This window comes from Leucopleurus acutus (assembly GCF_964270905.1).
Source record: "Leucopleurus acutus genome assembly, chromosome: 2".
NCBI classification, from domain to species: domain Eukaryota; kingdom Metazoa; phylum Chordata; class Mammalia; order Artiodactyla; family Delphinidae; genus Leucopleurus; species Leucopleurus acutus.
The window spans coordinates 155767618-155780413 of NC_139143.1; the positions used below are offsets into that span (position 1 = coordinate 155767618).

The 12796-nt window shown below is 38.7% G+C and overlaps 1 protein-coding gene across 5 annotated transcripts in view; it reads right to left on the bottom strand.

Moving 5' to 3' along the window:
• MAST2 (microtubule associated serine/threonine kinase 2) overlaps nucleotides 1–12796 on the bottom strand; it is a gene marked incomplete at both ends in the record, with an annotated part of 203511 nt that overhangs the window by 158787 nt on the left and 31928 nt on the right. For all 5 annotated transcript variants that reach the window (XM_082833898.1, XM_082833895.1, XM_082833897.1 and 2 more), the window contains one exon: nucleotides 11659–11801. In XM_082833898.1, coding sequence (XP_082690024.1) covers nucleotides 11659–11801 — 143 coding nt within the window. The remainder of the gene's footprint in view (nucleotides 1–11658; nucleotides 11802–12796) is intronic.

Genomic DNA, 12796 nt, shown 5'->3' on the forward strand with positions numbered 1-12796 from the left:
CTCAAAAACAGGTTTATGAAAAAAAAGAATTAGCAGTGCTTTGAATAAAACTGCAACATGATTTAACATAATTCATAGTCAAAACTATGTATAAATAAGCTTAATGTTTAAAATATTTGCAAGATGTACAGGATATCATCCATTCACCCCTCCAGATCATTCACTGTACCCCAAATGCAGGCTCATTATGAACTATGTCAACAGGTTCCCTTGCCCTCTTCTGTCCAGATGGGTTCAGCCAATAGGTAGCACCAGCAAGAGGTCGGAGAAAGAACAGAGGGTAAGGGAGAGAGTGGAGGAGATTCATTCTCCTGGGTTGGTCGCTGCAGGGTTGTGTTAGGCAAGCTGCATCACACTACCACAAGTCATGCCAACTGTCAGGTCACTTTCTATACATAGGCTCCTCTGTCTCCAAGTTCCAAGGATCACTTCTTCCCCTCACCCTTTCAGGCCTAGGGTTGGTAACAGCACCAGGTTATTATTAAGGAGAAGGTACTATGTACATGTTGCCATTTCACTACATCCTGCCTGTATCTCTTTATTATAATATCATAATTTGTTCTTTTTCCAGCCAAAACCATTTTATGTGGAATAAAATTAAATGTATTTTCAACTTATTTGCATACTCTAAAGACGAGAAAGTCTTTTTAACTCAAAGAGAAATTTTTATGTAATCAAAACCAAGTAAAACTTTCCCTATATGTAATCCTGATCAAAATCTTCAATATCTGAATAGCTGAGAAAATTGAGTATCAGTAAGTCCAGCAAAAAAGTGCAATTCAAATCACCCAACTTGCTAAAGACGTGCCTCTCCACTTACAAGTCTTGAAATAGACCTCAGAGTCAGACCTGGTTTTGAATCCGCACTCCGACATTCACCCACTATCCTGCAGCAAAGTACTTAACTTTGTTTTGTTCATCGTTGTATTCTGAGCACCCAGTACAGTGGTGATACATAGTGGGTACCTCATAAATATTTGTGGAATGAATGCACAAATTCATTCTGCAGACCTGAATTTCCTCACCTGTAAAAGAGGATAATTATGTCTACCTCACAAAAAGAAAATTTATGTTCCTGAGAAAATAAAGAAGAATATATGTTAAAAAACCTAGGTACAGGGTCTAGTAAACATTAGTTCTCTATCCCAACTCAAATATCTCCAGGATTTCTATTTTGTTTACATGATAGAATGTACAAATATCAATACTTTGCAATCTTTCCTCGCACTGTTAATTACACTTATACATAGCAATATACGACATTAATGGTCTGATTAAAAGACTTTCTGTAAAAGATTTAAAACAAAAACAAAACAGAACAAAACCTGTAGCTATAACTTTTAACTGGTGATTTAATAACACCATCTTTCTTTCTTAATGAAAAACTTGCATAAACATTGTCATGTATGTCATGTATTCTAACCCTCAACAAATTCAATAAGATGTTTTTCAGTAGTCCTAATCAATCAACCAATTTATCTAAAAATTTTTTTAATTTTAAATGCTTTTTTAAATATGGAAGGGGGCTTCTCTGGTGGTCCAGTGGTTAAGACTCTGTGCTTCCAATGCAGGAGCATGGGTTCGATGCCTGGATGGGGAACTAAGATCCTACACGATGCGTGGTGTGGCCAAAATAAATAATTAATTTAAAAATAAGATTGAATGATGAAAAAAATTTTTTTAAATATGGAAGCCACTATTTTTTAAATTGTACACCTTAAATTCTTTACAAATTATCAAAAAAGATATGATAAAAATGTTTACAAAATTCATCTCTGAATTTGTTCAGGCAAAATAATTAGCCTATTCTTTTGCTTCTCACTTAAGGATGTTCTTGAGAACAAGCAACTAGGCTTCTAATATTCTTTTCAATCTCATGAAAGTCTCCCAACTTTTATTTTAAAATCTCTTATGGGGCTTCCCTGGCGGCGCAGTGATTGAGAGTCCGCCTGCCGATGCAGGGGACACGAGTTCGTGCCCCGGTCCGGGAAGATCCCACATGCCGCGGAGCGGCTGGGTCCGTGAGCCATGGCCACTGAGCCTGCGCATCCGGAGCCTGTGCTCCACAACGGGAGAGGCCACGACAGTAAGAGGCCCGCGTACCTCAAAAAAAAAAAGAAAAAAAAATCTCTTATGAAACATTATTCTCATACCTTTGAAAAGACACTAGGTGGCATTAGAAACACGCTCCTCTTGCAAAAAAGAAGAAACCAAGAGTGGAAAGGAGAGCAATTCTCAAGTTAATAGGCACTGAATGCACTTTTTTAAACCTAAACTCTTATAATTCTTACTAAATTGAACACTTCACTCTTTTATACTATTTGATAAAGTGAAAATTCTTCCCTCTTATGGCTTGTGCCTTTTATGTTCTAAGAAACCTTTGCCTCACCCAAAATCACAAAAATTTTCTCCAGTTTTCCTTTACATGTTTTATAATTTTAGCTCTTACATTTGGGTAATTATCCATTTCAAGTTAATTTTTGTATATAGCATGGGGTAAGGATCAAGGTTCATTTTTTTTTCCATGTAAACTGTTCCAGCACCATTTGTTGAAATGACTATTTTTTCCCCATTAAATTACCTTGCATATTTGTCTATTTCTGAACTTTCTATTCTGTTCCAATGATTCGTGTGTCTATCTTTACACCAATATCACAATGTCTTGATTACTGTACCCTTACAGACACTCATAAAATCAGGTGGGGCGATTCCTCCAACTTTGGCCTTTTTCAATACTGTTTTGGTTATTTTAGGCCCTTTGCATTTCAATATAAACTTGAAATCATCTTTTCACTTTCTGAAAAGTCCTGCTTGGGTTTTGACTGGAACTGAATTGAATCTATAGATCAATAGGAGAATTTATATCTTAATGTTATTGAGTCTTCCAATCCATGAACATATCATATTTTCCATACATTTAAGTATTCTTTAATCTCTCTCAGTAATGTTTTGTAGTTTAAAATGTACTGGTCTTGCAAATAATTTTTTTTAATTTATCTTTAATTATTTCATATTTGTAAGCTATTATAAATAGTAATGATGTCTAAATTTCAATTTCATTGTTAGTATAGAGAAATACAGATGATTTTTGCACATTTTTATAAACAGATTTTGATGTAAAACAGTGATAAGAAAATGAAAACATGAGCCACAGACAGGGAGAAATATTTAGAAAGTATATATCAAATATATAACTTGTATTCAGAATATACAAAGAACTCTTAAGACTCAATAATAAGAAGACAAACAACCTAAAATTTTTTAAAGGACAGAAGATTTGAACAGGTAATTCACCATAGAATACACACACACACACACACACACATACATGTCAAACAAGCACATAAAAAGCAATTCAACCTCATTAGTCATCAGGGATATGCAAATTAAAACCACAACGAGATATCCCTACACACCCATTAGACCAGCTAAAATTAAAATGATAATACCTAGTACTGAAAAGGATGTGGAACAACTGCTGGTGGAAATACAAAAATGCCAGTTCCTCATTGAGATAAGCATACACTTATCATACATCCCAGGAATCTCATTCCTAGGTATTTATCCAGCAAAAATGAAAGCCTAAGTCCACACAAATACTTGTACACAAACTTTCATAGCAGCTTTCTCCATAATAGGCAAAAACAAAAAACAATCCAAGGGCTTCCCTGGTGGCGCAGTGGTTGAGAGTTCGCCTGCCGATGCAGGGGACACGGGTTCGTGCCCCGGTCCGGGAAGATCCTACATGCCGTGGAGCGGCTAGGCCTGTGAGCCATGGCTGCTGAGCCTGCATGTCCGGAGCCTGTGCTCCGCGACGGGAGAGACCACAGCAGTGAGAGGCCCGTGTACCGCAAAAAAAAAAAAAAAAAAAAAATCCAAATGATCATCAAGTGGTGAATAAACAAAGTCTGACATACCCAGGCCAATGGAACACTTTCAGCAATAAAAAGGAACTACTGATACTCAAAACAGCGTGGATGAATCTCAAAACCATTATGCTAGGTGAAAGAAGTCAAACACAAAATATTACATACTGTATGATTCCACTTATATGAAATTCTGGAAAAGACAAAAAAAAACAGTGACATAAAGCAGGTCAATGGTTGCCAAGGGCTGGGACTCGGGAAAGAACAAACTGCAAAGGGATACAAGGGAACATTTTAAAAACTCATCAAATTGCACACTTAAAATGGGTGAACTTTATTCTATGAAAAATATACCTCAATAAACCTAATTAAGAGATAAATAGAGATATCTCCAACTTTCACAGTAGAAAAGGCAAAAAGTTACAGCTGCAGAAAGGTAAGCCTGAAAGGGGATGTTGCTGAGTTTGGAATCTCTGTAACACAGAAGTAGGCAAAACAAATATCTATGGTGTTTCTCTTTGAACTCATATGTCAAAATTAAAGAATAATCATAAGAGTTAAGAAGTATGGGAAAAGGTTGTAAGTAGTATCTTGGATTTTTAATTCCTTCAAAGGCATACCCCAAATATGTCACTTCGAAAAAAATATTACTACGTTAAAAATACAATAATAGGGAATTTCCTGGCAGTCCAGTGGTTAGGATTCCATACTTCCACTGTAAGAGGCACAGGCTCAATCCCTGGTTGGGGAACTAAGATCCCACATGCTGCGCAGCACAGCCAAACAAAAAAATCCCCACACAATAATACTCAAAGCCACAATGAGATACCACTTAATACCCACTAGGATAGCTATAATTTAAAAAAAACAAACAACAACAACAACAAAAACAGAAAATAAAATGTATTGGCGGGCTTCCCTGGTGGTGCAGTGGTTAAGAATCCACCTGTCAATGTAGAGGACACAGGTTCAAGCCCTGCTCCAGGAAGATCCCACATGCCACAGAGCAACTAAGCCCATGAGACACAACTACTGAGCCTGCGCTCTAGAGCCCACAAGCCACAACTACTGAAGCCCACGAGCCACAACTAATGAAGCCCGTGCACCTAGAGTCAGTTCTCCACAAGAGAAGCCACCGCAATGAGACACCCAGGCACCACAACGAAGAGTAGCCCCTGCTCACCACAACTAAAGAAAGACTGCACACAGCAACGAAGACCAAATGCAGCCGTTAATTAATTAATTAATTTTTAAAAATAAAAAATAAAATGTTTTGGCAAATATATAGAAAAAATGGAACCCTCACACACTGTAGATAGGGATGCCAAATGATGCATCCACTGTGGAAAACAGCTTATTGGTTCCTCAAAAAAATAAACAGAATTACCATACGACTCAGCAATTCTACTCCCAGGAAGGAAGGTATATACTCCAAAGAACTGAAACCAGGAACTCAAAGAAATACTTGAACATGAATGCTCACAGTAACATTATTCACAATAACCAAAAGGTGGAAACAACCCAAATGTCCATCAACTGATGAATGGATAAACACAATGTGGTATATCCATTCGATGGGATCATATTCAGCCATAAAAAGGAACAAAGTACTGATACATGCTACAATATGGATAAACCTCAAAAACATTATGCTAAATAAAAGAAGCTAGACACAGATCACATACCATGTGATTCCATTCATAAGAAATATCCAAAATAGGTAATCGATGGAGACAGAATACAGATTGGTAGTTACCAGGGCTGGGATGAAGTTAAAATGGACAGTGACTGCTTAATGGATAAAGGTTTTCCTTTTACAGTGACGAAAATGTCTTGGAACTTGACTTTAATTCAAATTTCAATCCAGTTTTGAGCTTTGGGCTTTTCAAAGGTTACTTTTCTCTCTGTTAAACCTCATTTTGCTGGTTCTTCTTGAACCATCATTTCTGTTTGTAAGACTCTGACTGAATTTAACATTCAACATGTCATCAGCATGGGATACTGATGCATATGTGATAAGCAATTTCTTCAGTGTCTTTATCCAAGATATTGATTAAAATGAATTAAGACAAGGACAAGAATAGAGGTCTGTGTGACATCATTTCAGGCTGGTACTGACACATTAAATCAACCTTTTTTTTTTTTTTTTTTTGCGGTACGCGGGCCTCTCACTGTTGTGGCCTCTCCCGCTGCGGAGCACAGGCTCCGGACGCACAGGCTCAGCGGCCATGGCTCACGGGCCTAGCCGCTCTGCAGCATGTGGGATCTTCCCAAACCGGGGCACAAACCCGTGTCCCCTGCATCGGCAGGCAGACTCTCAACCACTGTGCCACCAGGGAAGCCCAAATCAACCTTCTTTTGTGGACATTATACTTCAAACAAGTATTAATCCAACCAGCTATAACATTAGTGAAGGTATTCCAAAAGTGCTTTACTCCTTCAGTAAGTAATTATACATTGCCTACTATGTAGGAGATACAATACTACATGTTAGCTAGGAACATGATGATGGAAAGAGCCATTCCTTGCAAATGATCAGTCCTATAAAGGCATCATTCCTGTGAAGGCCATGTCTGCCAATAAAGTAAAGAAAGAATCCCAAAAGTATATTTGGAGAATTAGTCAAACATTATCAATTAAAAGATTCTTGGGATTCACAGCCCTCCTATTAAAATGTCAATATTTGGTACAATTCATTGGTTAGGTCAACCTGACCAGTGAATTGTACCAAATTACTTGAATCCAACAGACTGATTTCAGAGAAAAAGCATCCAAGCCTAATCTTTCCATCTGTGGTCTCTGTCTCTAGTGCCTCATTACCAATTTGCTAATGTCAATGAAAACACATCCACTCAATAATTACTTATTACTATATTTTATAATAATTGTTATAGGAAGCTATGGAAAGATTTTAAACATTACGGCTGGATAAATACTAACCAAATGAAAATTTTAGAAGATAAAACTAAAAGAAAAAAGTAGGAATAGACATATCAGATTTGTGGTTTTGAAAGAACAGACTTTAGAGTGGCGAGTGGTTGGAAGGAAGAAGAATGAATACAGGGTTAACAGTAATGAGGCCCCAACAATGATCCAAGAGACTGCAAGTGTGGCTTAAACTGGGCCACATCCCTCGTGAAAAAAAGTAGAACCACTCAGAGATGTTGGGAGCTAGGACTTGATGGATGATTGGATGGGGATAGAGTAAGGGCAGAGGAAGAGTCAAAACAGACTTCTAGGTCTCTAGCTTTCTACTACTGGGGCGGGAGTGGGGTGGGTCATGGTGCTATTTAACAAGACAGGGAACAACCGAAGAATCGGTTTAGGGGAACAGAGAGGAAGGATAAACAGATGGAGCGAGCACAGGCAAAGATCAAAGTTGCAGATACTACTTGACATATTCATGAGAAAGCAAAGAAGGAACTAACCTTATTTTAAAGATTATATACATACAATCTTATATATGTATTTTAAGATATATATGTAAATATCTTATATGTATCATATATTATAATTTATATCATAAAAGGATATGTATATATGTTGCAGGAAGGGGGACCCCTTCCAGAGCCCGAGAGTGGGCTCTTTTCTAACACTTGGAAATGAATTGTCTGAGGAGACACATGTGCTGACAAAGCAAGAGACTTTATTGGGAAGGGGTGCCCGGGCGGAGAGCAGCAGGATAAGGGAACCCAGGAGAACTGCTCTGCCACATAGCTCACAGTCTCAGGTTTTATAGCAATGGGGTTAGCTTCCAGTTGTCCCTGGCCAATCATCTTGTTTGGCTCCTATTTGGTCTGACTCAGGGTCCTTCCGGTGGCTTGCACACCTCTCAGCCAAGATGGATCCAAGTGTGAGGGTTTCTGGGAGGCTGGCAGCACATATCGTCTCCTCCCTCCTCCTTTTGGCCCTTCCCGAATTCTTCTGGGTTAGTTTTACAAGACGTACTATGGGCTGGCGTGTCCTCCCTCCTTTAGGCCCCTCCCGAATTCTCCTGGTTAGTTTTTGGGTAGCAGCACCTAGTTCTTTATCAGAACCTCCTGTTGTGAGACAATTCACACAAGCGGTTATCATTGTGCCTGGCCAAGGTGGGCGGTTTTGGTCAGCGGTTCCCTAACATATATGTATGTACATATATCTTAAGATTAATAATTAATCTTGGACAAGATGTCATCTAAGTTTTTCCCTATCCCTAGTAACATACAATATAGTAGTATGATTGTATGATCCTTTTTATACATGCTCTGGAAACCACTAATTGGAATCATTGTCACTATATATATGGGGAAGATGGGCCTTCAGAGAAATCTTCTCAATAGATACTAGGAAACGAGGGAGAAGAAAAACGTCTCCTCATAAACACAATCACGTAGATGTCGTCAAAATGAAAGTATTTGCTACATTAAGGCTTTTGGCTATCCATTCTCCAGAGTCTGGTCAAATCTAACCTCCTGCAAATTATCTCCCCAATAATTATACACAGCACAATTCTTGTCTCCTTAGTTCCTTTTAAGTCATAATTAACATTCTATTAAGTGTTGTTATGTTACTTTTAAATTGTTTTTTGTTGTTATTATGTGAATCTTTTTGACCCAAAAATTCTCTGGAGGCTGGGTCTATGGACTATATAGGGCCGTAACTCTATTAACAACAAGAATACGTTATAGGACAGATTTTTCAGAAATGCCACAGCCAGAAGCTGGGGTGGCATCGAGGTATATTCAGTGTAAAGTAAGTCAAAGCAGGAAAAGTATTCGATACTATCAAATGTGCCACCAAACATAAAATACTCAACTGGAAATCCTTGAGTAGGAGAATGGAAAAGGAGGAACTAGCTGAGGTTACTGTAAGAAAGCAAATAGCTCAGGAAAGAAAGGCACAGGAGGAAACAAAAGGCAGATCCCTGGGAGGAAAGAAGTAACTGGATTCAGGTCTAAAGAAGTAATGATTTTACAAATCCGTATATAAAAAAGACAAATAACCCAATTTTTTAAATGGGCAGAGTCTGAATAGACATTTCTTCAAAGAAGACATACAAAGGGCCAATAATCACATGAAAAGATGATCAATGTCATTAGTCATTAGGAAAACACAAACCAAAACCACAGATACCACTTCAGACCCACTAGGATGGCTAAAATCAAAGACAAATAATAGCAAATGTTGATGACAATGTGAAGAAACCAAAAATCTCATACACTGCAGTTTATCAAACACTGCTACGTTTAAACAATTACCATACGACCCAGCAATTCCACTCACAAGAAAAATGAAAACTGTCCATGTGAAAATTGTAAACAAATGTTCATAGCAGCATTATTCATAATAGTCTAAAAGAAGAAACAACCCAAATGTCCATCCACTGACAAACAGATAGACAAACCATGGCATATCCATACAATGGAATATTATTCAGGAGTAAAAAGGAATGACATACTAATACATGCTACACAATGGATGGACCTTGAAAACATCGTCCTAAGTGAAAGAAGCTAGTTACAAAAGGTCACATAGTATAAGGCTCAATTTATATGAAATGTACAGTACAGGTAAATCTATGGAGGCAGGAAGTATATTAATGGTTACATAAGGCTAAGGAGATGTGAAAATATGAAGGTGATAGCTAAAGGGTATAGGAATTCTTTCTGAAATGATGAAAATGTTCTAAAATTGACTCCAGTAATGGCTGCATGTATCTATGAATATACTAAAAATCACTGAATTGTACGGTTTAAATGAGTGAATTTTATCATATGTGAATTATGTCTCAATAAGCTTTAAAAAAAAAATTAATTCAGGAATATTCTACGTCAGTTGGCCTAAGCTAGGAATTCAGCAAACTCAGTCCAAGAATTTCCTCTGCAACAAACCACCTTAAAATGAAACATTCAGCTTTACCTTAGTGGCAGTAGTTCTCAAAAGAGTGCATCTAGAAGTAGGTATAATGCTTTAAAGAAAATACGGATGCCTGGGACCACCCCAGACCCACTGGATCAAAATCTCTATGACGGTACATGGATTTTTTTTTTTTTTAAGTTCCAGATGTTAAAGAGGGGAGAGATGGGGCTTTAATAGACATGCTGAAAACAAGTAGGGAAATTTGAATATGGTTTTTATATTAAATTGATATTAAACTTCTTGGATCTGACAATACAGGTGACCCTTGAACAATGCAGGGGTTAGAGGTGCTGACATCTCCCAAACCCTCCCCACCCCTCCATGCAGTGGAAAATCCAAGTATAAACTTACAGTTGGCCCTCCCTATCTACAGTTCTGCATCCCAGGATTCAACCAATCATGGATCCTATAGTACTAGTATTTACTATTGGGAAAAATTCACATATAAGTGGGCCCACCCAGTTCAAACCAGTGGTGTTCAAGGGTCCACTATATATTGTGGTTATTTAGAAGACTGTCCTTGATGTTAGGAGAAATACTTAAGAGGGAGGTAGCATAACGTCTGTTACTTGCTTTGAAATCTTCAGGAAAAAAATATATACATACACACAGATTAAACAAAATGTGGCAAAATGTAAAGTTACAACGAAATTGGTCAATCTAAGCAAGCTTAATTGGGTATACACTGTACCATTCTTTCCACTTTTCTGTAGGTTTGATATTTTCAAGATAAAAAGTTGGGGGCTTCCTGGGTGGCACAATGGTTAAGAATCCGCCTGCCAATGCAGGGGACATGGGTTCGAGCCCTGGTCCGGGAAGATCCCATGTGCCACAGAGCAACTAAGCCCATGCACCACAACTACTGAGCCTGCGTTCTAAAGCCCATGTGCCACAACTACTGAGCCCACATGCTGCACATACTTAAGCCCGCGCACCTAGAGCCCGTGTTCCACAACAAGAGAAGCCACCGCAATGAGAAGCCCACACACCGCAATGAAGAGCAGCCCCTGCTCACCACAACTAGAGAAACGCCCACACGCAGCAACAAGACCCAACGCAGCCAAAAATAAAATAAATAAATAAATAAGATAAAAAGTTGGGTAAGTTCCACAAATGACCCTGATGGTCCCTGTGGCCTAAAAGTCACAGACTTCTTCCCCTATCCCCACTTCCCAGGATGGACAAATGGACAAAACTTTCTACTCCCTATGTGCCAACCCAAAAGATTTATGGTCCCAAAAAGTAGATAAGATTATTTTAACGGGAACAAGCTTCTGTTATTGTACCCTGAAAATTACTGTGTGCCTTGTCCTACATTTAGAGGTAAGAGTGTGAGATCAGCAGAAAGTTAACGGGTCCCCTAAGTAAAGAGGCAGGGCCACTGAGGGTAAAAGGGTACAAGATGCAATAATAGGCAGAAAACAACCTGCCCAGACTACACAGTGTAACCTCCGTTAGGTCCTGTCTACTATACAAAGTCTAGACAAAGAAAAGTCTCATTCTTTTCACCCAGTATATACTGAACTGCCTACTATGTGCAAAACATGTTCCCTATCTTCATGTACTAAATATGTATACCACAGAGCTGTACACAGAAGCAACACAACTTCACAAGATTTAGAATCATTTCTATAAGAAAGCTCCTTCTCAGGAAATTTATTCATTAAAGTTAGAATCATATTGAGTCTTCTTCTTGACTCTCATTATATAATCAGTACCAGTGACAGCATGAGAGCAATCAGAATACAGTCTATTAAATTCCATTCTTTCCCATACTTCGCTTTGAGAAATGAAACTAGCCAAACCCTAAAAAGGAAAATAATAGATGCAATAATGACGAATGACAACCAAGAATTTGTTCATGGAGCAAGGGACCATCTGTACGAACACTTACCAAACCAGCAGTCAGAGAAGGCGCAGACTGTCCGAGGGACTGATTCCTCATTCGAACCAGGTTTGATGCTTCTCCTGAAGACTGCCAAGTCACCTGTCCCACACTGCTATGTACACTGCCAGACAAGGGGAGCAGCTGCTTACCTTCAACAACAAGGTTTGGAAAATTAACAAATTATTAATTAACAAATGAAAAAATACAATGATATCAAGTGGATTACAAGTACATTGATCTAGGGACTTCCCTGGTGGTCCAGTGGTTAAGACTCCACCCTCCCAATTCCGGGGGCCCAGGTTCGATCCCCGGTCAGGGAACTAGATCCCGCATGCTGCAACTAAGACCCAGCACAGCCAAATAAATAAATATATATATATATATTTTTTTTTTTTAAGTACTTTGATCCAAAACAAAGTGAAGTCCCTCCACATCCATTTTAGAATCTGCAGCCCTCTAAAAATTCCAACTATATTGGTGGTGGTGAGAAATGCCAAGTGGAATACTGAACTGAGTTGATGACTATTTTAAATTCTCTGTAGGGACTTCCCTGGTGGTGCAATGGGTAAGACTCCACGCTTCCAAAGCACGGGGCCCGGGTTCGATCCCTGGCCAGGGAACTCTGCATGCATGCCGCAACTAAGACCTGGCGCAGCCAAAATAAATTAAATAAATATTTAAAAAAATAAATTCTCTGTAATATCCACCATCATGCCAGGGCCCAACCCTGACACCCAACCTAGCAGGCTAGGAGTTTTCTAGTCCCTTCCATCCCACCTAGTTTCTCACCAACTCAATGCAGTAAGAGTGGAGCTGACAGCTTTTCCTAGACAAATTTGGCCCTTAGGTTTCCAGAAGACAAACACTGAATATATACTATTCTTGCCAGGCTCCATGTGTTCAGTCCAGGTTGACCAACTGCCTTAATCCCACTGAGAGACTACAAGAAAATCACTTATAAAGACTGAGCATCTAGAATTACAATGACTTTCTACCTGAGGTTCAAGTCCCATTTCAACTCCCCTCACACCATTCTCACGTTGCTGCTAGTGATCTAATCAGAACAAACATGGTCACGTCATTCCCTTCTCATGACTCCCTACTGTTTAAAGAATTAAGCCACACTTTTTGCTTGTTTTGTTTT